Source organism: Hyaena hyaena, unplaced genomic scaffold, assembly GCF_003009895.1.
Source record: "Hyaena hyaena isolate Hyena2069 unplaced genomic scaffold, ASM300989v1 scaffold_111, whole genome shotgun sequence".
Taxonomy (NCBI): domain Eukaryota; kingdom Metazoa; phylum Chordata; class Mammalia; order Carnivora; family Hyaenidae; genus Hyaena; species Hyaena hyaena.
The window spans coordinates 1,832,367-1,855,903 of NW_024080743.1; the positions used below are offsets into that span (position 1 = coordinate 1,832,367).

The window sequence follows — 23,537 nt, forward strand, 5'->3', positions numbered from 1 at the left end:
GTTGAGGGAAGAGAAATAGGAAACAAGGAAATCAGCTAGCAGATTTTTGTAATAGTCAAGGGATACGTAATGGCAGTGGCAATGGAAAAAGCGAAAGGGATTCACATGTGCAATTGATGGGCTTGGTGACCAATTACATGTGAAGGTATAGGGAAAGGGAAACAAATCTTAGAGCATTTGAAAGGGAGGAGTATGGTGAATGTTCAGGAAACCGTATCCAGGAGATAATTGGAAATACGTCTGGAGTTTAGGATGAAAGTTGGAGTAGCAGGTATACGTTAAAAGTTGGTGGCACCATCAGCACCCAGTTGTTCAAGCCAAAAAGAGGGGGTATTCTCTTCCATTCACCTTCTACATCCGATCACCAGCTCCTGCCAGTTTTATTACTGTAGTATATTTTAGTTTTATCCCCTGTTCTCTGTCACCATTGATCTCTCCTGGCTCAAGCCTTAACATCATTCATCTGTGTTGTGCAGCATTTTCCTCATTTTTGTTCTCATTTCCCCCTAATTCCTCTTCTACACAACTAATAGATGATATTTTGAAACATGAATTTGTCCATGTTTCATATCATTTGATTCCCCTTCAACTGTAACATAGAGTGAAACTCTTTGCCTCTTATTTATCTTCATTTGTCACTTCTCAGTCGCTCAGTACTCTCTGCTGACCATTTTGTAGCTCCACACTCACACATACCTTAGCAAGGAACATGGAACCAAGAACTCTCTGGGACCTTGCCTTGTTCCCCCGACCAACTTTTATTCAATCTTTAAAATCTCTTTATTGTGTGTCCTCTATAAGGTCTTTTTACATGTCTGTCTCTGAAAAATATTTACTTATTTGGGTTATTGAATTATCACACTCTGTAGTTTTCAGACCTGTCTTTCCTACTATTCAATAAAATTCTTGAGTGTACATAAGATGTTTTAGTCATTATCTGTCCCCAGTGCTTGGTACATCATACATGCACATAGTGATAGTCAGTCCAAAATGCACTAGATAGGTTAATGCATAGTTGGCAGAGAAATGTCATAGAACGAAGCTGGGCCTTGACATGGTTGAAGCTTTGCTCCAACCTGTCCTTCCTCTAGACTATACTATTAGGTGAGCCAATAAACCTCTTTAATGTTTAAGCCAGTCTGAGTCAGATACCTCTGTTACTTTTAACACACAACATTTCCTTGTAACTGATATGATTTTGTTTAAAAAAGAGGGCACTATATTTTCATATTAACAATTTTTTAAACATATTAATTTTTTTTATTTAACAAATACTCATGAGCATGCATTATGAACAAGGGAGATACCCTAGTAATGGTTATATGGCTGTTAGTTGCATTGCTTCCTTATGCATTTGAGGAGGAGTGTAGGATGGAGTGAAGGTGGGTGGGAGAAAGGAACAAATTGAGTATTTGTACAGTTTTTTTTTATTAATGTTTGAGAGACAAATACATTTTTGCATAACTTTAAAAACCACTTATGGAAATTATTTATTGATGAAAATATTGTCTAAAATGCTTCTGCCTTTTCATTGTTTCCAGGGTTCTGAAAGTTTTGTGCTCTGAAGCATTTGTTTTGTTTAGGGTAAAATACAACAAAATTCAACAAGCAGATACTGAGCTGTACATACTAAATATACAGTTTTTGCCTTTGGGGAATTTATCATCTAGTAGAGAGAAAGACACAAATAATGATGCCATGACAAGTGCTGTAGTAGAGGTATGCACCAAGTGTGTTGGAATCAGAGGCAGGAGCCATTAACTTGGTCTTGGGGGAATATGAGTGTCAGTGGTAACATTCGAAGCTTTCACTGTAATGGATATCTTAATCCATTACTTGTACCTCCTCTAGCGTACTGGTGTGATTGCCAGTTTTATTCTGCAATACAGAAATCCCCTGAAAATACATACTTTGCCAAGGATAATGATACAGTCATAGGAAGTATTAGTATTTAGAGAGTAGAAAAATAGAGTTTCCACAGGGACAAAAGATTATGACAGTTTGTATTATGATGCTGACTTCTGTTCTTCCATCTCTTGACATGTAATCAATGGGCTTTACCATAACTGTGCCTGTGTATTAGTAAAAAGGAGTTGAATGGGTTACCCCATGAGCCCATTTTAATAAATTAGAGCATGTGTGAGGAAAAAAATGGAAAAGGGCTTAAATGTCACATTCTTGATGGCCAAGCCTGCCTTTTCAGACTTGGTATTTAACAATAGTTGGAACAAAATGTACCAGTTTCTAATCTGGGATTGTCTATTGTTATATTCGGTTTGCATGTGTTGTTGACATTTTACTTTTTTTGCTTCTTTTAGTAAGATTTTAAAAAATTGATTCTTTTCAATAGTCAGTGACAATATTACTTTGTGTTCTTTTTCTGAAATAAGTCTCAAGTAGGTACATTTTTAAGGAAAATCAACACAAATAGCAGAAGATAAATTTTATTATTACCAGAGGAAATTAAAAAGAAATTTTCCAGAAGTCCTACTTTTTAGTGTAATTACCTTTGTTTTCACTATAAATTTTAGAAAATTAGATTCTAAGCTAATATTAAATAGTATTTTTGGAATGAATGGAGAACAAACTCCATTTCATGTTAACCTATTTTTGTTTTGTTACCTTATCTCTGTAATTTTTAGTTATTTTGAAAAGTTATTTTATAAAAATGGGTATGTTACATATTTCTGAGTATCACTAATTAAACTATGGTTCCTTTTTATCATTTCAGGCTCCTAACAGAAGAAATCCATACAGATGTTACTTTCTCTATAGGCTGTACTTTGTTCAAAGCACACAAAGCAGTCCTTTTAGCAAGGGTTCCTGACTTCTATTTTCATACTATTGGACAGACATCAGATAATTTAACAAATCATGAGCCTGCTTTTGTGGAGAACTTTGAAGCTTCAGAATTTAGAAGATTTTTACAGTAAGCGCTTTCTTTATCTTTTTTCTCTTAAAGTCCAATATATGATTGCTTATCTTTTAAACACATTTCATATCTGTTTTATAACCTAAGAAAAATCCATTCATTTAAATTCCAATTATCTTAGTAGAGGCTAAGTATTAGTATTAGAGTATTAGAGCCTTAGTATTGGAAACGACTAAGTACTAATTTGAGATCAAGCCTGAAAGAGGAGAAATGGTGTGTTCTCTAGTAATTCAAGTGAATTACTCCTTGCCAGGGTTTTTCGACAGTGGCACTATTGACATTTTTGGTTGGGTAATTCACTGTTGTGGGGGCTGTGCTGTGCAGTTTAGGATGTTTAGCATCATCCCTGTCCTCTGGCCCCTGGATGCCAGTAGCATCCTTCCTGAGTTCCTTCAACCCCCAATTGTGAGAACCAAAATGTCTGCCAGACATAACCAAATGTCCTCCTGAGGGTAGAATTAACCCCATATTAAGAACCATTGCTATGTATTTATATAACATATAAGTTCACATATGTATTTATGTAACCACTTATATATATCTTTAAATTTTATAATGCTTATTTTTGAGAGAGAAAAAGAGACAGAGTACAAGAGGGCAAGGGGCAGAGAGAGACAGAGTACAAGAGGGCAAGGGGCAGAGAGAGGGGGAGACACAGAATCTGAAGCAGGCTCCAGACTCCGAGCTATCAGCACAGAGCCCAGTATGGGGCTTGAACTCACAAACTGTGAAATCATGACCTGAGCTGAAGTTAGGTGCTTAACCAACTGAGCCACCCAGGTGCCCCTACTAACTTCTGTATTGTTGGTATGCGAAGCTTTAAATAGATTATGTTTATAAAAATATGAGATCATAACTTTTTATTCTTTTTTTTAATGTTTATTTTTGAGAGAGAGAGAGACATACACACAGAATGAGAGCAGAGGAGGGGCAAAGAGAGAGGGAGGTACAGAATCTGAAGCAGGCTCCAGGCTCCAAGCTGTCAGTTTGGAGCCCGACGTGGGGCTTGTACTCACAAACTGTGAAATCATGACCTGAGCCAAATTTGGACGCTTAACCAACTGAGCCACCCAGGCTTCCCATAACTGTTTATTCATATGGCTTGTACATGGTCAAAATTTTTGAAAATATAATATCCATTGAACTCACTAGTAATTTTGGGGACTTGTGTTTGCTCAACTTAGAGATTTCATCAGCTAAGTAATGGGAGAAATCAGTTTAAATTAATCCCCATTCTAATTGAATAGAATTTCACTTTAATGGTTTATTATTTTCTGCACATATGTGTAATTATTGGACACTCATTTTTGCTAAATGTATCCAGGAAGGAATTATTTTCTAACGTAGTTCCTCAAAATTATATCTCTTAGACTTTATGACATTTAAATGGCATGGACTCTAAGGCTAGAATTCCTGAGTTCAAATTCTCTCTCTGCCATTTGGAAGGCAGCTATGCTCACCACTATACCACCAACGCTGCTCCTCTCTCTGCCTTTGGTAGTTGTGTGTCACAAACTTAATCCTTCTGTGCCTGGAATTTCCTCAGATGTAAAATGCCTGGCACATAATAAGCATCATAAAAATTCACTAAGTTTTTTATGTTTTTAAATGTTGAGGTGTTTATTTGTATTTCATTTCAGTTTTTTAAATCCTGCCCTCCCATTTCTTCCCCTTTTCTAATATATGGAAGTCGATGTTGTTCTAAATATTTTAGTGGTTTTCTGTCATACCACCCCTCACATATACTTATTCAGCAGGTATTTATTGTGCCCAATTATGTGCAGGGCTCTGTGTATAGGGCTAGGTATGTACCAGTTAGTGGTTCTTGATTTGAGTACTTAATGATGACAAGTAAATGTGGAACTAACTTTTAAAGCCAGTACGGGCAATGATGTCACTGAATTGTACTACACATTTGTCAATTACCAGTTATTAAGAATATCTGTATTTTTAAAAAAAATTTTTAACGTTTCATTTATTTCTGAGAGAGAGAGAGAGAGAGAGACAGTGTGAGCAAGGGAGGGTCAGAGAGAGAGGGAGACACAGAATCCGAAGCAGGCTCCAGGTTCTGAGCAGGCTGTTGGCACAGCCTGACATGGGCCTCGAACCCACAAACCGTGAGATCATGACCTGAGCCGAAGTCAGACGCTTAACCGACTGAGCCACCCAGGTGCCCCAAGAATATCTGTATCGAGATACAATTTATATACCACAGATATAATCCACCCATTTAAAGCATATAATTGAGTGGTTTTAGTATTTACACAGAGTTGTGCAGCCATATCCATAATTTAATTTTAGAGTGCTTTCAACACTCCAAAAAGAAACCCAAGAGCCATTAGGTATCACTTTCCATTCCCTCACCCCCCTGCCCCAGGTAACACTAACCTACTTTTTATGTCTATGGATTTGCCTGTTGTGGACTTCTCACAGATATGGAATCATAAAATTTGTGGGGTTTTGTGACTAGATTATTTCAGTAACCATGATATTTTCAGACTTCCTCTTAGTTACATGAATCAGAACCTCTGTTTTTTAAATTGCCAAATAATACTCTATTGTATGCCTATACCATGTTTTCTTTACCCATTTGTCAATTGGTGAATATTTAGATTATTTCCACTTTTGGGCTATTATGACTAATGCTGCAGTGAACATTAGTATGCCATTTTTTTGTGTGAACCTGTTTTCATTTCTCTTAGGTATATATCTAGGAGTGGAATTGTGGGTCATATGGCAATTCTGTTTAACTTTTTGAGGAACTGCTAGATTCTTTTTCCAGAGAGGCTGTACTGTTTTACATCCTAACTGGCAATGTAGAGGACTGCATTTTCTCCACATCCTTGTAATACATATTATTATCTTCTTTTTTATTATAAATGTTCTAGGGAATACGAAGTGGTACCTCATACTCATTTGTATTTCCCTGATGGCTAATGATGTTGGCATATTTCCTGTGTTTATTTGTCATGATATATCTTTTCTAGAGAACTGTCTATTCACATCATTTGTCCATTTTTCAATTGGGTTATTTATCTTTTATTATTGAATTATAAGTATTCTTTATATATTCTGGTTATTAGACTCTTATCAGACACATGACTTGCAGACATTTTCTCCCATTGTATTGGTTGTCTTTTTACTTTCATCATGGTGTCACGTGCAACACAGAAGTTTTGGATTTTATTTAATCTTTTTTAGTTTTAGATTTTAATATAGCCTAGTTTATCTAATTTTTCATTTGTCACTTGTGCTTTTGGTATATTATATTTGCTATATTATATTATAAATGAGAAACCATTGTCTAATCCAGGGTTATAAAGATTTACTCTTATATTTTCTTCTAAGAATTTTATGGTTTTATGCTTTTAGCTCTTACATTAAGTCTGTTATCCATTTTGAGTTAATTTTTATGTATAATGTAAAGAAGGGGTCTAAATTCATTCTTTGTGTATGGGTATCTAGTTTCATCACCATTTTTGAAGAGACTGTTTTTTCCCTACTGGATTGTCTATGTACTCTTGTTGAAAATCACTTGCCCACTGCTATGGGACTGAATTGTTTCCCCCTCAGATTCATATATTGAAACCCTAACCACCAAGATGATGGTGTTTGGAGATTATGCTTTGGGGAGGTAATTGGATTTAGATGAGGTCATGAGGGTCCCACCTCAAGATTGTAGTAGTGCCCTTAAAAGAAGACTCCCCTGAGAGCTTGTTTTCTCTCTATACCGTGTGTACTGTGTGAGAACACAGTAAGAAGGTGACTGACTACAAGCTATGAAGAGAATTCTTACTGGAATCCAACCATGGTGGCTCCCTAATCTTGCATGTTCAGCCACCAGAACTGTGAAAAATAAATTTCTGTTGTTGAAGCCAGTCTTACTCCTAAACCATAAGCCATTAGCCATATTTTGTTATGATAGCCTGAGCTAGTCCACATGTAAATGTTAGGGTTTATTTCTGGTCTTTCGATTCTGTTCTCTTAGTCTGTATGTCTGTCTTTAATGCCAGTGCCAATTGTCAGTTGGACTTTTGTGAGAAATCGAAGTTGGATTTTTGTGTTTTTATGTCCTGCATCCTAGTCTTTTATTTATTTGCTGACATACATTTTGCCTGTAATCCAAATCATATTGACTTTAGTGTAGAAAATTCTTTTTGGGTAATTAAATTTTAAGTATATTTGTGTCATTTGGCTTACTTTTCTTCTTTTTATGCTCTGACATGCTTGAATGATCTGATTTGTTAATTATTTCAGAGTTTGTTATATGAAACTCCTATATGCATAATTGGAAAATTGCCTAACCTTGTCTCACTCTGTGTGTAAGAATAGTATGACATAATTTAAACAGATACTTTAAGTGCAATATAAAATGATCTTAGGCTCATCACTGAGTTCTGAATATCAGTTTTAAAATGTGTACTATTTTTGTTCTAGGAGGTGGTATAGTGATATTGTCATAAGAGCAGGCTCTGTAGTCAGGCCTCACTTCTAACTGTGTGAACTTTGACTAATCACTTACTGTTAGTTTCCTGATCTGAAAAATGGACATAACAATATCTACCTTACTCAGAGTGTTATTGTGAGGGTTAAATGAGATGCTTATAAAGCACTTAGCACAATGGTTTGGCATACAGTAAACACTGAATATATTTTATTCAACTTATTTTAATAAGTTGTTTATAGTAGTAGGTCCTATAACATGACACATTTCTTGAGTGTAAGTTTATTATTTTGTTCTTTTTTAAAAAACATTTTAAAGTAATCCGCATCCAGCATGGGGTTTGAAATCACATTCCCTAGATAAAGAGTTCCATGCTCTACCAACTGAGATATCCAGGCACCCCTTGACTGTTTGTTTAGATGAGATGATGGGATCTGTCACATTTTTACATATCAGAGAAAGGGGGAAACGACATTAATGTTTTCCTGTGTTTATTGTCATTAAAAGTGATAGATGAAAAGATTGAGAGACAGCATGGTAGAGTGGAGGAGGCATTGGACTTGGCAGCAAGGCAGAGATCTGCCTCTGGGATGTGCATTATCTTGTGTTATGATTTCTCTGAGCCTCATTTTTCTCATATTTAGAACAAGGAGGTTTGGAGTAGATGGTTTTGTGCTTCATAGCACTTCACAGCCCTCTATTTTAAGCAGTTAATCACATTTTGTTTTGTATTAGGTTAGTCATATATGTCTGTGGTTATGTAAGCTCCTTGAAATTAGATCATCTCGTAGATGTGAACATGCTCACTGGTATTTTGTATAGTGTTTTGCACATAGAAAATGCTTGTGATGTACTCCATTTTTTTTTTCAGCAGATTGCATTGTGATTTGTCTGTATTAATATAAAGTGTAAGGAGAGGATTATAATGTAAAATATTGAGATTAGTTCTTTTAGTAAAACTTCTAAAAACTAATATTTAAAATTTTTACTTATGAAATTCAGCCCTATTATTAGTGGCTTTATTGCACATTCTTTCTCTTTAGATAACCAATAAAATTTTTGAAGTACTGTTATATTGCTACTCACTGTAGAGTCCTTTGGTATTATGCACTTGAGTTAGAGTGGGAAATGCAGTCTTTGAAAAATTGTTTTATATACAGTGTAATCATATATAGTTCAAAGAGTTGGCAGTGAAACATAGTTCTTCCTTCATGACCTCATGGTTAAAATTCAACTTAACTTAGTATCATAAAAAGCTTTGATTTCCCAAGACTTACCCTGTTAAAGTTGTCAGAGTGTATGCATGTTTATGTATGTGCGTGTGTGTGTGAGGAAAGAAAAGAGGAAAGACCTTTTTTCACCTGTTTATGCCATTGTTCTGTTTTTTTTGTTTTTGTTTTTTTTTTAAGAGGAATAACCTTTCAATTTTCAACTTACCATCAATAACTGGGGGATGCCAAGATAACTTGTCAGTAAGGTAAACACATAGAACAGCACAGAAGAAAAGATTCTGTTTCTCCTGCAGCTTTTTCAGGTAGTGGTTATTTTCTCTCTCATATTTGTTATATTAGTAGGGCTGGAAGTGGGTGGGATAGGTGTTTTGTTGTAACTGTATTTAACTATATTTTCTGTATTATTGATGCTCTGACATCTGGGGCCTCACTGGGGAGAGATTGCTCCTCCCACGGTTAAGTAATTTGTGTGAGCACACCAAATAATCCTGAATCCATTCCAACACCTACCTCCTTTATCTGGTTCTTATACTCCAGAAGGCAATATTCCTCTGCTCTAATCTTCCCAGAGCCAAGTATCAGATAATTAAAGGCCACCCTTAGAGCCCAGAGCACCCCACCTCACCCCCTACCCCAGCCCTGATTATTCAGACTATCTAATATTAAGCTCCTTCAGCTGCTTACCTTACCTCACCCATGCCTTCCCTCAGAAAAAAGAGGAAAGCGTTCTGCCTATGCCTTGCTTTCCCTCCTTCAGCCTCCAGACTAACCGTATTACTTCCCCATGTGGCCATTCCTGATTGGGGTGTGCCTCTCTGCTTGGGAATTGTATATTATAAACTGTTTTTTCAATGGCATTCATTGCCTAATCATTTGGCTTCAGCATACCTGAATATAGCCAATTCCCAGGTGCATGTTAAAATGCTTGAAAACTTCATTGCTACCTTTACATCTTTCTCTCTTCCATCTTCTTATACTGCTTTCTTTGAATCTCATCTTAGCAGCCTGTCCCACTAGCCAGTCATCTGTAGACCTACAGGTCAGTCCGACTCATTTCTTTATTTTATTACTTAAAAAATTTGTTAATTAATAATTTTTAATTTTAATTGTGTATTTAACATACCATATTATATTAGTTTCAGTTGTGCAATACAGTGATTCAGCAATTCCGTACAATACTTAGTGTTCACCATGATAGGTGTACTCTTAATCCCCTTCACATATTTCACCCATTCCCTCACCCACCTCCCCTCTGCTAACCATCTGTTTGTTCTCTATAGTTGAGTCCACTTTTTGGTTTGTCTTTTGTTTTGTTTCTTAATTTCCACATATGAGTGAAATCATACGGTATTTGTCTTTCTCTGGCTGACTTACTTCCCTTAACATTATATCCTCTCGATCCATCCATGTTATTGCAATTGGCAAGATTTCATTCTTTTTTTTATGGCTGAGTAATATTTCATTGTGTATATATACCACATCTTCTATATCCATTCACCTATTAATGGACACTTGGGTTGCTTCCATAATTTTGCCATTGTAAATAATGCTACAGTTAACATAGGGGTGCATATAATCTTTATCAGTTAGTGTTTTTGAATTCTTTGGGTAAATTCCCAGTAGTGAAATTACTAGATCATTTAGTAATTCTATTTTTAATTTTTTGAGGAACCTCCATACTACTGTCCACAGTGGATGTACCAGCTTGTGTTCCTACCAACAATGCATGAGGGTTCCTTTTTCGCTACATTCTTGCCAACACTTGTTTCTTGTGTTTTTGATTATAGCAATTCTGACAGGTGTGAGGTGATAGCTAATTAATGGTTTTGATTTGCAATTCCCTGATGAATGCAATTGAGTATCTTTTCATGTGCTGGCCACCTGTCGCTCTTCTTTGGGAAAAGTGTCTACTCAGATTCTCTGCCCTTTTTTTAATGGGATTATTTGTTTTTTGGTGTTGAGTTTATGTGTGTATGCGCATGCGTGCACACACACACACACATTTTTTTTTTTTTTTATAGGGAGAGAGAGCACAAATAGGGGAGGGAGCAGAAGGGAGAAAGAGAGAATTCTTAGTAGGCTCCACACTCGGTGCAGGGCTAGATCTCATGACCCTGGGATCACAACCTGAGCCGAAATCAAGAATTGGATACTCCGTTGAGCCACCCAGGTGCCCCAAAGAGCATGGAATATATTTCCATTTCATTGTGGTGTTTTCAGTTTCTTTCATCCATGATTTATAGTTTTCAGCGTACAAGTCTTTCACCTCCTTGGATAAGTTTATTCCTAGGTATTTTATTATTTTTGTTACAATTGTAAATTGGGTAGTTTTTTAAATTTCTCTTTCTGCTGCTTCATTATAAGTGTTTAGAAATGCAGCAGATTTCTGTACATTGATTTTGTATCCTGCTATTTTACTGAATTCATTTATCAGTTCTAGTAGCTAGTAGCTTTTTGGTGGAGCCCTTAGAGTTTTCTATATAGGGTATCATGTCATCTGCAAATAGTGAAAGTTTGACTTCTTCCTTGCCGATTTAGATGCTTTTTATTTCTTTTTCTTGTCTGATTGCTCAGGCTAGGGCCTCCAGTACTATGTTAAGTAACCATGGTGAGAATGTACATCCCTGTCTTGTTCCTTATCATAGAGGAAAAGCTTTCAGTTTTTTTTCCAATTGAGGATGATAGGTGTGAATTTTTCATATATGGCCTTTATTATGTTGAGGGAATGTTGCCTCTGTTCTTACTTTGTTCAGGATTTTTTTTTTTTTTTTTTTTATTGTGAATGGATGTTGTATTTTTTCAAATGCTTTTTTTGCATCTATTCAAATGATCAAATACTTTTTATTTTTATTCATGTTGATGTGATGTATCATGTTGATTGAGTTGCAGGAATAAATCCCTAAATCCCTCTTGATTGTGATGAACAATTTTTTAATGCATTGTTGAATTTGGTTTGCTGATATTTTGTTAAGGACTTTTGCATCTATATTCATCAGACATATTGACCTGTAGTTTTTCTTTTTTTGTGGTATCTTTATCTGGTTTTTGTATCAGGGTAATGTTAGCCTCGTAGAATGCATTTGGAAATTTTCCTTTCTCATCTGTTTTTTTGGAAATGCCTGAGAAGAACAGGTATTACTGTTCTTTAAATATTTGGTAGAGAGACACCTGGGTGGCTCAGTCTGTTAGGCGTCCGACTTTGGCTAGGTCATGATTTCGAGGTTTATGGATTCAAGCCCTGCTTGGGGCTCTGTGCAGACAGCTCAGAGCCTGGAGCCTGCTTCAGATTCTGTGTCTCCCCCTGTCTCTGCTCCTACGCAACTTGTACTCTGTCTCTCTCTGTCTCTCAGAAATAAATAAACATTAAAAAAAATTTTTTTTAAATAAATGTTTGGTAGAATTCCCCTGTAAAGCCATATGATCCTGGACTTTTGTTTGTGGGGTTTTTTTTTTGATTACTGGTTTAATTTCATAGCTGGTAATTGGTCTGTTCAAATTGTTGATGTCACCTGATTCAGTTTGGGGTGGTTATATGTTTCTAGGAATTCATCCATTTCTTCTAGGCTATTCAATTTGTTGGCATATACTTTTTCATAATATTCTCTTATTAGGTTGTTTGTATTTCTGTGGTGTTGGTTGTTACTACTCCCCTTTCATTTGTGACTGTGAGTTCTCTCTCATTCTCTCTCTCTTTTTTATTATTATAATTTTTTTTTGATAGTCTGGCTAGATCTTTTGTTGATCTTTTCAAAGAACCAATTACTGGTTTTATTGATCTATTGTTTGTTTTTGTTTTGGTTCCTTTATTTTTTTCTGCTCTAATCTTTACTACTTCCTTCTACTAGTTCTGGGTTCTGTTTCTTCTTTTTCTAGCTCCTTTCAGGTGAAAGGTTAGGTTGTTTATTTGAGATTTTTCTTGCTTCTTGACGTGTAGGCCTAAATTGCTATAGAGTTGCCCTTTGGGCCATTTTTGTTGCATCCCAAAGATTTTGGACCACTGTGTTTTTGTTTTCGTTTGTCTCCGTGTATTTTTTTATTTCCTCTTTTACTTCTTGGTTAACCCATTCATTGTTTAGTAGTATGTTACTTAACCTCTGTATATTTGTGTTCTTTCCATATTTTTTCTTATAGTTAGTTGTTTTATAGCATTGTGAGTGGAAAAGATGCTTGGTACAACTTTGATCTTTTTTATTTTTTTGAGGCTTATTTTGTGACCTAATAGGTGATTTGTTCTGCAGAATATTCCATTAGCACTTGAAAAATGTATGTATTCTGCTGTTTTAGGATGCAGTGTTTTGAATATGTCCATTAGATCCATCTGGTCCAGTGTGTCATTCAAAGCCACTGTTCCCATGTTGATTGTGTTTGGATGATCAGCCCATTGAATTAAGTGGGGAATTGAAGTCCCCTACTTTTATTGTATTACTATTGATTAATTCCTTTATGTTTGTTATTAACTGTGTTATGTATTTGGGTGCTTTCATGTTGGGTGCATAAATATGTACACTTATTATATCGTCTTGTTGGATTATTCCCTTTATGATTGTATAGTGTTTTTCTCTGTCTCTTGTTATAGTCTTTGTTTTAAAGTCCATTTTTTCCATTGTAAGTTTTACTCCTTTGATGTTCTTTTCACTTCCATTTGTATGATAAACGCTTTTCCATCCCTTCACTTTCAATCTGCATGTGTCTTTAGGTCTGAAATGAGTTTCTTATCCACAGCACATAGATAGGTCTTACTTTTTTAAAAAAAATTTTTTTTTAGAGAGAGATACAGCGTGAGCAGGGGAGAGGGACAGACGGGCAGAGAGAGAATCCCAAGCAGGTTCCATGGTCATCATGGAGCCCAGTGTGGAGCTTGATCCTATGACCCTGGGATCATGACCTGAACCAAAATCAAATCAGATACTTAAACCAGATGGTCACCCAAGTGCCCTGGGTCTTAGTATTTTTATCATTTCCATCACCCTATGTCTTTTGATTGGAGTGTTTAGTCCATTTATATTCAAAGTAATTATTGATAAGCATGGACTTATTGCCATTTTGTCACGTGTTATGGCTATCTTTTTAGTTCTTTATGTTTCTTTCCTACTCTCTTCTATCATGGTTTGCTGGCTTTCTTTAGTGATATACTTGAATTCCTTTATCTTTTGCATATCTATTACTGGCTTTTGATTTATGTTTACCATTAGGTATATATATGGCGTCTTAAACATGTAGTTTGTATTAAGTTGATGGTCCCTTAAGTTTGAACCCATTCCTAGCTCCTCCCCTTTCTGTTTTAGGTATATGGTGTCCTACTTTATATCCTTCTATTTTGTGAATCTTTTGACTGATTTTAGTAGATATACTTAATTTTACTATTTTTGTACTTCTGACTTTTATTACAACTATTTATGGTTTTCCCTTTCCACTCAAGGAGTTCCCTTTAAAATTTTTTGTAGAACTGGTTTAGTGGGATGAATTGCTTTAACTTTTGTTTGCTTCAGAAACTATTTTTCCTTCTATTCTGAATGATGTCCTTGCTAGGTAGAGTATTCTTGGCTGCAGAATTTTTCCTTTCACCATGTTAAATATATCATGCCACTCCCTTCTGGTCTGCAAAGTTTCTGCTGAAAAATCATGAATTTAACTGTTTTCTTTTCTTTCACTGCTTTAAAAATTCCCTTTTAAAAAAAATAAAATTCTCTCTTGTTTACAACCACTTTTCACCATTTTAATTACTTTATGTCTTGGTGTCGACCTCCTTGGGTTGATTATGTTGGGTGCTCTCTGTGCCTCCTAGATCTGGATTTCTGTTTCCTTCCCCACATTTAGAAAGTTTTCAGGCATCATTTTTCAAATATATTTCCTGCCCTCTTTTCTGTCTCTTCTCCTTCTGAGATCTCTATAATGCAAATGTTATAATGGAAATGCAAATGCAAGTGTATGATGGTGTTGCTGAGTTCCCTTAGTCATTTTAATTTTTCTTATTATTTTTGTCTCTCTTGTAAAGCTTGATTACTTTCTATTACTCTGTCTTCCAGGTTGCAGATCCATTTCCTTACTGTTTATTCCCTTTAGTGAATTTAATTTAATCAAAATTTTTCATGTTTATTTTTTAGAGAGAGACAGAGACAGGGTGTGAGTGGACAAAGGGACAGAGAGAGAGGAAAACACAGAATCTGAAGGAGTCCCAGGCTCTGAGCTTTCAGCACAGAGCCTAACATGGGGCTCGAACTCGAGAACCACAAGATTGTAACCTGAGCCGAAGTTGGATGCTCAACCAGCGCAGCTACCCAGATGCCCCTAATTTAATTTAATTTAATTTAATTTAATTTAATTTAATTTTAGAGAGAGAGAGTATTAGTGGGAAGAGAGAATCTTTACACTGAAGAGAGGCTTCATGCTGAGCATGGAGCCTGCAACAGGGCTTGATCCCACAACGTTGGGATCATGAACTGACCCAAAATCAAGAGATGTTCAGCCGACTTAGCCACCCAGTTACCCCTCTAGTATATTTTTAATTTAAGTTACTGAGTTCTTCATCTGTGGTTGGTTCTTTTTCATATTTTCTCTCTCTTTGTTGAGTGTCTCACTGAGGCCCTCCACCCTTTTCTTATGTCCAGTGAGTATCTTCTTGACCATCACTGTAAATTCTTTATTAGACATATTACTTATCTCTGTTTTATTTAACTCTCTTGCTGAGATTTTGTCCTCTTCTTTCATATAGTATATATTCCTCTGTCTTCTCATTTTGTCTACTTTTCTGAGAGAGAAAATATTTGTTTATTTGTGTTAGGAAAGTCATCTATGTCTCCTCCTCTTGCGAGTAGTGGGCTTATGAAGATGAGGTCCCATAGTGCACTGCAGTATAATATCCCCTGTTCACCAGAACCTGGTGCTTCAAGGTGTCTTTTATGTGAGGTTGCGTGCATCGCAGTGTTGTGGCTGAGCCATGTTTGCCTTCAGTCTAGTTGTCTGCAATGGCTCTCTTTGCCTATTGTGGGCAGGGTTTGGTCCCTTTCTTATTAGTGGGCCAGTCTGGAGGTGCTTTGGGCTTAATTGGGTCAGACTAGGCATTTGGCAGAGATGCAGTAGCATGGAACTGGAAGGACGCTCCCTGTGTTGTCCCCTAAAAAGCTTTCATTGGTAGGTGGGGCCTGTAGTCAAACCTGATGTCTGTCCCCAGCCTACTCTGGGGCTCCCTTTGTGTGTGGTTATTTTCCCCTCTCTCCTGGAGCAGGAGTCACATTGAAGTGGTGATGGCCCCTCATAGAGCTTCTTGCACACTGCCAGGTTTGTAGACTACTTTGGATGGGCTCTAGCCAAGGGTGTGTTGAATAGGGCCCATCTGCAGGAGAATGCAGGATGGGCTGTGAGGAGCTAGTACGTCTGTGTCAGTTGCCTGTGAAGGCCTGCAGCCCCTGGGGAAAAGTCCTGCGTAGGTCATGATGGGGAAGGCATTTCTATAGGAGAATGGGAGTGGGGGAGGGGCACACCATTAGCAAGCTAGGTGGAGAGTGTACATGCTATGCTGGTTCCCGCAGGTGTCTGTGCATCTAGGCTTTGCTGTGGGGGAGGGAAATGGTGCCCTTCAGCTCTATTGTTCATGGAGAAGTTCCCTAAGATCCCTGTCCCTACACACTCTGGGATTAGTAAATAAATCCCCTTCCCATAAACCCCAGGCAGTTTTCAAACTGCTAACTCTATGCTGTATTTCCTCATGGCTGTTTGTTGTGCTTTCTGTTTAAAGGCAGAGACTCCCGGCTCTCCTACAGCTCTGCTTTTGATTTTTGAAGTTCCAGGTGTTAAGTCCGCATGATTTTCAAAGCCAAATGTTAGGGGGATTCAGCTTTCCCTATGGATCCCCTGTTGCTGAGTCTGGTCCTCTTCATACCCATTGCATCCTTTACACACCCATGGCCTCCCTCCCTCCCAAGGACAGCCCCAAGGGCTCTTTGCCTCCTGACAGCATCTCCAACCCTTCCTACCCTTTTTAATGTGGCCTCTTCTCTACATTTAGCTGTGGAGAGTCTGTCCTGCCAGTCTTCAGTTTGTTTCCTGGGCTATTTCCACTGATGTGGGTGTTACTTAGTTATATCCATGGGGTAAGATGAGTTTAGGATCCTCCTACTCCACCATCTTTTCCAGAAGTCAGTCCTCCTCATTTCTCAAAGAAATTCTTGTCAGTTTTTCTGGCAGTGTAATTCTTGGTTATTACAGTTGCCACGTAAGTATTGCTTCCAGTATGTGCCTCTTGATTTCTTTAATTCTTGTCTTCCAATAATCTTGTTCTCTACACTACAGTACCATGTGAAATCCGAAGTCGTATTGTTATCAATAACTGCAACCCTCTATAATCTTGATTCCGAGCATTTCAACCTCCGACTTCTACCTCCTATCTTTCTAGCACACTCCTTTAAAACTCCCAAATCTAATACTTTATTGCTTCTATCAGGGCCTGCAATGACTTTTTTTTTTTTCACTTTTATTGTCTCTTATCCTCTAACGTGCTCAATTCTGTCCTTACTTAGCTTAAAATTTTTTGTCATTATATCACTTCCTGTACATACAGTCTCTCTTCCCTTGTCCCATCTGAATTTGTCTTATTTGCAAATCAAAACCCCAAACCTTAAATCCAGCTCTTTGACTATTCCACTCCAGCATCCACACAATTGAATAGCTGGAGAAAAACACATGCTAATTGGTCTCACTTTAAATCAAGGCCATGAACCTTAAGTAGGCACTTAGTGCTGACTGTCAGTCATACTGCATGCAGTCATACTTTATTTCCCTAGTCTCATTTGCTCTCCTTTTGTCTTAGATTATTTCACAGCTCCTTTTTGTTGAACCTTCTGCCGTTCTTCCCTCCTCTTCATTCTCACTTGATGACCTTTCTTTCTATTTCACTAAGAATATCGAAGCTATTAGAAGAGAAATTTCACAAACTGTTCCCACATATATTCATTTAGTTGCATTTGCACCGTATGTTTTGTCTTCTCTCCCATTACTAGTGATGAACTATTAGTGCTTCTATAACCTTCCCTCCACTTGTCTATCAGATCTCACCCTATTTCTTTTCACCTATTGAAGGACATTGCTCCAGCAACTTCAAATTTCCCCAAAGGAGTTTCTTTTCTCTTGAATCTTCTCATTAGTGTATAAACACGATATTTTATCCCCACCTTGAAAATAACAGAACCCTTTCTTGACCTCATTTCCCTTCCAACTAATACTTTACCAGCTAGTACTCTAATGGCCTATAAATGGAATCATATAGTACATATCCCTTTATGTCTGGCTTTTTAAACTTAGTGTGATGTTTTCAAAGTTCATTGATGTTGTGGTGTTTATCAAGTACTTTATTGGTTTTCATGGCTGAATATTCCATTGTATGATGGATAAAGGATCACCCAGATCATCATCAGGTTTGATGGTTTGCTAGGAGGACTCCTAGGACTCAGCATATAGTCATATTCTAGGCTATGATTTATTACAAAAGAAATAAAGAGAATAGGCATATGAAGTGAAGTCCATGAAATTAGGCACAAGCTTCCAAGAGTCTTCTTCCAGTGGAGTCACACAAGACATGCTTAATTCACCTAGCAATGAGTTGTGACAACACTTCTGAAATGTCGCCAACCAGGGGAGCTCATTAGAGGCTCAGTGCCCAGGGTTTTTACTAGGCATTTGTCCTCTAGGCACCCTGTGTCTATTGTGCATCCATAGTCCATACTCCTGGAAGGCAAGCAGATGTTTAGCATTAACCATATTGTTCGTGTAAATAGTTTAGCCATAACAAGCCACCCTTATCATTTCTAGACTGCCAGGAAAACTCTAGAAATCATGTTCTCAGATACCAGCCAAGGGCTAACCTTATAACCTTATAATTAAACCTTATAAACCTTATAATTAAATCTTCTAAAAGATAGTAGTCAAGGCTGCTATATTAAATCTCTTCTATGCATATGAATATACCATATTTTGTTTATCCATTCATGAGTTGATAGACCTTTGCATTGTTCTCACTCTTTGACTGTTATGAATAATTTCATTGTGACATTCACGTGCAAATTTTTGTGTGAACATGTTTTCATTTCTCTTGTATTATATACCTAGGAGGGAAATTGCTGGGTAATATGGTAAACTTGTGAGGAAATGTCAGACTCTTTTCAAAAGAGGCTACACCATTTTACATTCCTACCAGCATGTATGAGGATTCCAAATTTCTCTACATTTTTGACAACACTTGTTATTATCTGTCATTTTGATTATAGCCACCTTAGTAGGTGTGAAGGGTATCTCATTGTGGTTTTGATTTGCATTTCTCTGATGGCTTATGATGTTGAATATCTTTTTTGTGTGCATATTGGCTATTATATATTTTCTTAGGTAAACTGCATTCACATTCTTTTTTTTATATATAATTTTTAAAAGTTTATTTATTTTGAAAGAGAGAGAGAGTGTGAGCATAAGCTGGGGAGTCACAGAGAGAGAGGAAGAGAGAGAGAATCCCAAGGAGAGCCCAGTGCAGGGCTTGGACTCATGAACAGCGAAATCATGACACAATCTGAAATCAAGAGTCAGATTCTTAAACAACTGAGCCACCCAGGTGTCCTGATCTCTATTCATATTCTTTGCCCATTTTTAAATGGAATCATTTATCTTTATATTATTGAATTGTTTATATTTTTAAATTCTTTATATATTCTGTATTTATTTTTTGTTATTTTTATAATGTTTGTTTATTTTGAGAGAGTACACACAAGCAGGAGAGGGGTAGAGAGAGAGGGAATTCCAAGCAGGCTCTTTCCTGATAACATGGTGCTTCATCCTATGAACCGTGAGATCATGACCTGAACCAAAATCAAGAGCTGGCTACTTAACTGACTGAGCCACCTAAGCACCCTGTTTTTATTTGTTATATAATCTCTGTATAAGAATTTTATTCTATATAAAAGGATTTAAAAAATTCTTTATATATTCTAGGTACAAGTTTCTTGTCGGATATGTGATTTGCAAATGTTTTCTCCCATTCTGTGAGTTGTGTTTTAACTTTCTTCATAGTGTTCTTGAAAGTACAAAAGTTTATAATTTCTATGATTTTCATTTTATTTGTCTTTTTTTGTTACTTGTGTTTTGGGGGTTATACGTAAGAAACTGTTGCCTAATCCAAGGCCATGAAGATTTATGCTTGTGTATACTTTTTTAGTTCTTACATTTAGATCTTTCAACTATTCTCAATTAATTTTTATGTCTACTGTGAAGCTCGTACCAGCTTTTTTGCATTTGGAGATCCAGTTGTCTCAGCACCAACTTTTGAAGAGCCAAGTCTTTTTCTGTTGGATTGTCTGGACACCTATAAAGGAAAAACTGTGTGTCTCCTTTACTTTTAATACTCTACTCAGAGAATATGTCACTTCTGACCTTCCTAGTCACTAAATGGGTGGGAATTTTTCCCCACATCAAGCAATTCTGAGATTCTCCAGACAGCAGCTGGGTGTCCTACAGATTTAACTCAATTCTGACACTACCTGGAGATATTATTTGATCCTACAGATTAAAACTTCAATCCCATAAGGCTGTCCCCAACCTTTTCATATGCCAGTTGCAAGTCCAAGTCGTTTCTTCTTTGTGCTTCTGACCAACCAGATGTGAGTTGGAGGTTCCCATAACCCCTTTCTTAGGTTCAATTAATTTGCTAGAATAGCTCACAGAATGCAGGAAAAGATTATATTTGCTAGATTGCAAATTTACTAAAACAGGATATAACTCAAGAACAAGAAGATGGAAGAGATTCAAAGGGCTAGGATATGAGAAGGGGTTTGGAGCTCCCATGCCCTCTCTGGGTGTACCAGTCTCCTAGCACCTCCATGTGTTCACCAACAAAGAGGTTCTCCAAATCCCATCCTTTAGGTATGGAGGCTTTATGACCTCGGCCTGATGGATTAAATTATTGGCTGTTGATGATTCTTTCTTGCCAACCAGTGCCCATCCTTGGTAGCTTTCCAAATGTCACTTGGCTCATTAAGGTAAACTCTGCTGTGGTTCAAAGGGCTTGTTATGAATAAGAAAAGCCATCCATTTCACTTTTATCCCTCTGGAGCTATTTCAGAAGCCAGGAACAAAGCTAAGTGTTATAACAAAAGATGTCTCTATGGCTCTTGCATAGGAAATTACATATAAGGGCTTTAGAAAATAAGTGCCAGGAACAGTAGACAAAGACCAAATATATATTTAATGTTATAAATCACAAAAATAACAACACTGTTAAAAATTGGTTGCACATATATGTAGTTCTGGACAGTCAGTTCTAGTCCACTGATTTATACGTTTTCTCATGTCAGTAGCACATATATGGATGATTGTAGCTTTGTAGGAAGCTTAGAATTTGGGAACTTATGAATCGTCAAACTTTGTTCTTTGTCAAGATTGCTTTGACTATTCTGGGTCCCTTGCATTTTGATTTCTGCAGAAGAGTAGTTGAAATTTGATAGGGAATACATTATATCTGTAGATCAATTGAGAGAGTACTGCCACCTTTTTTTTTAATGTTTATTTATTTTTGAGAGAAAGAGAGTGCTAGTGGGGGAGGGGCGGGGAGGGGGAAAGAAGATCTGAAGTGGGCTCTGCGCTGACGGCAGAGAGCCTTATATGGGGCTTGAACCCACAAGCTGCAAGAGATGATGACCTGAACTGAAGTTGGATGCTTAACCTACTGAGCCACCCAGATGCCCCAGAGTACTGCCATCCTAACAATATTAAATCATGTAGAATGTATTTCCATTTATAAAATTGCTTTCAGCGTACAAGTCATGCTTTTTTCTAAAATATATCTTTAAGTGTTTTATCTTTCTGATGCTTTTATAAATGGTATTATTTTCTAATTTTGTTTTGAATTGTTCATTGCTAGTATCTAAAAATATGGTTGATTTTTGCATATTGATTTTGTGTCCTGCAACCTTATAGAACTTGTTTAGCAAATAGTTTTTGGAGTGGATTTCCTAGGATTTCTGTATATAAGTTTGCCATTTGTAAATAGAGATAGATTTCCTTGTTCTTTCAATCCAGATGCCTCTTACTTCTTTTTCTTGCCGAATTCCCTGGCTAGAACCTCCAGTAAATGTTGAATAGAAATAGTAAGAGCAGGCAGGCATCCTTTTTGATCTTAGAAGGAAAGCTTTCAGTCTTGTACTATTAAATACAGTATTAGCTGTGGGTTTTTCATAGATGTTCTTTATCAGGTTGGGGACTTTCCTTCTATTCCTAGTGTTTTTTAGTGTGTTATCATGACAGGGTATTAGATTTTGTCAAATGCTTTTTCTGCATCTATTGAGGTGATCATGTGGTTTTTTGTCCTGTTGATAAGGTATCTTAGTCCTGCTAAGAGGACTAAGTTTAAAGGGTTTTGTGAGGTCTTTGGGCTGTTGTAACAAAATACTACAGACTGGGTGGCATATAAACAACAAAAATTTCTCACCATTCTGGAAGCTGGAAATCCAAGGTCAGAGTGCCAGTACGGTAGGATTCTGGTGAAAACCCTATTCTGGGTTGCAGATGCTGACTTCTCACTGTGCTCGTGGTAGAAGGAAGAGAGGGATCTTTTTGGAGCCTCCTCTATAAAGGCACTAATCCTATTAATGAGGGCTCTACCTAATTACCTCTCAAAGGCCCCACCTCCTACCTAATATTACCATATTGGGCATTAGTTTTCAACTTATGAATTTTGAGGGTATACAGATATTCAGATTATGGCATATATTGTATAATATTGATTGTTATTTGTTTAGCTATTCTTGAATTCCCGAAATAAACCCCAGTTGTTTGTAGTATATAATACTTTTTATATGTTGCTAGATTCAGTTTGCCTTTACTTTGCTAAGGAATTTTTTTCATCCATATTAATAAGGAATATTAATCTGTAGTTTTCTTATGATGTCTTTGTCAGCTTTTGTATCAGGGTAATAATGGCCTCCAAATGAGTTAGGATGTGTTCTGATTTATGTTTTTTGGAAAAGGTTGTGAAGGATTGGTGTTAATTCTTCAAACACTTGGTCAGGTTCACCTGTGGAGCAGTTTAGTCCTGGATTTTTCTTTGTGGAAAGTTTCTGATTACTAGTTCAGTCTCTTTACTTGGTATAGGTCTGTTCAGTTATTCTGTTTTTTCTTAAGTCAGGTGTGGTAGTGTGTGTCTTTCTAGGAATTGTCCATTTCATCTAGGTTATCTAGTTTGATAGCATTATATATTCCTAACATCAAAATATTTTATAGACTACTTTTAAAATTTTCTGCTCTTTAAGATCGATCTTTTTCCATTTGGTCCAGATAGATATAGTCAAAATTATGTAGTTGTTTTATAAGAAAGCAGCACTTGGTAAACTAATTTTTAAGAAGAGCTAACATTTTTAGTAATACTTTACATTTTCTTTTAGGATTGTATATTCATCAGACAGAAACATAAGAAACTATGAAGAAGAAATTCTTAGGAAAAAGATAGTGGAGAGGGGAATGCCACAAAAGAAATGTGACTCCAGCTTTGGAATCTGCACTGATAACAATGGAAGATCATCTGTAGAGTTCTTCAGTAAAAAGTCATCTGATTGTTCTCTCCAGAAGTATGAAGTTCCAGAGGATATCAGTGATGGAGTGCACAATTTAATTTCTAATGGTGAGGTATTTTTTGGTGGATTTTTATAAAATTTTATAGCTGAGAAAGTAATCTCATACAGTTGGAGAAAAACACATTTCAAAAATCAGCTCCACTGATCTCAATTTATAGGTAAATGAAATAAAGGTAAAATGAAAGTAGATGTAATAAAAGTAAATTTTTTATGGGTAAGTGAACTATAGTCAACTCCTAGTTCTCCTAGTTTTCCCAAACAATTTAGGATGGGATTTTTATGAATGAATACACATATAATTCACAATTCTCCTCTTAAACCTCCAC

At 36.6% G+C, this 23,537-nt stretch overlaps 1 protein-coding gene across 1 annotated transcript in view; it reads left to right on the forward strand.

Moving 5' to 3' along the window:
- BTBD8 (BTB domain containing 8) overlaps positions 1–23,537 on the forward strand; it is a 107,045-nt gene that overhangs the window by 3,157 nt on the left and 80,351 nt on the right. The window contains exons 2-3 of the mRNA XM_039236475.1: positions 2,732–2,929; positions 23,023–23,258. Coding sequence (XP_039092406.1) covers positions 2,732–2,929; positions 23,023–23,258 — 434 coding nt within the window. The remainder of the gene's footprint in view (positions 1–2,731; positions 2,930–23,022; positions 23,259–23,537) is intronic.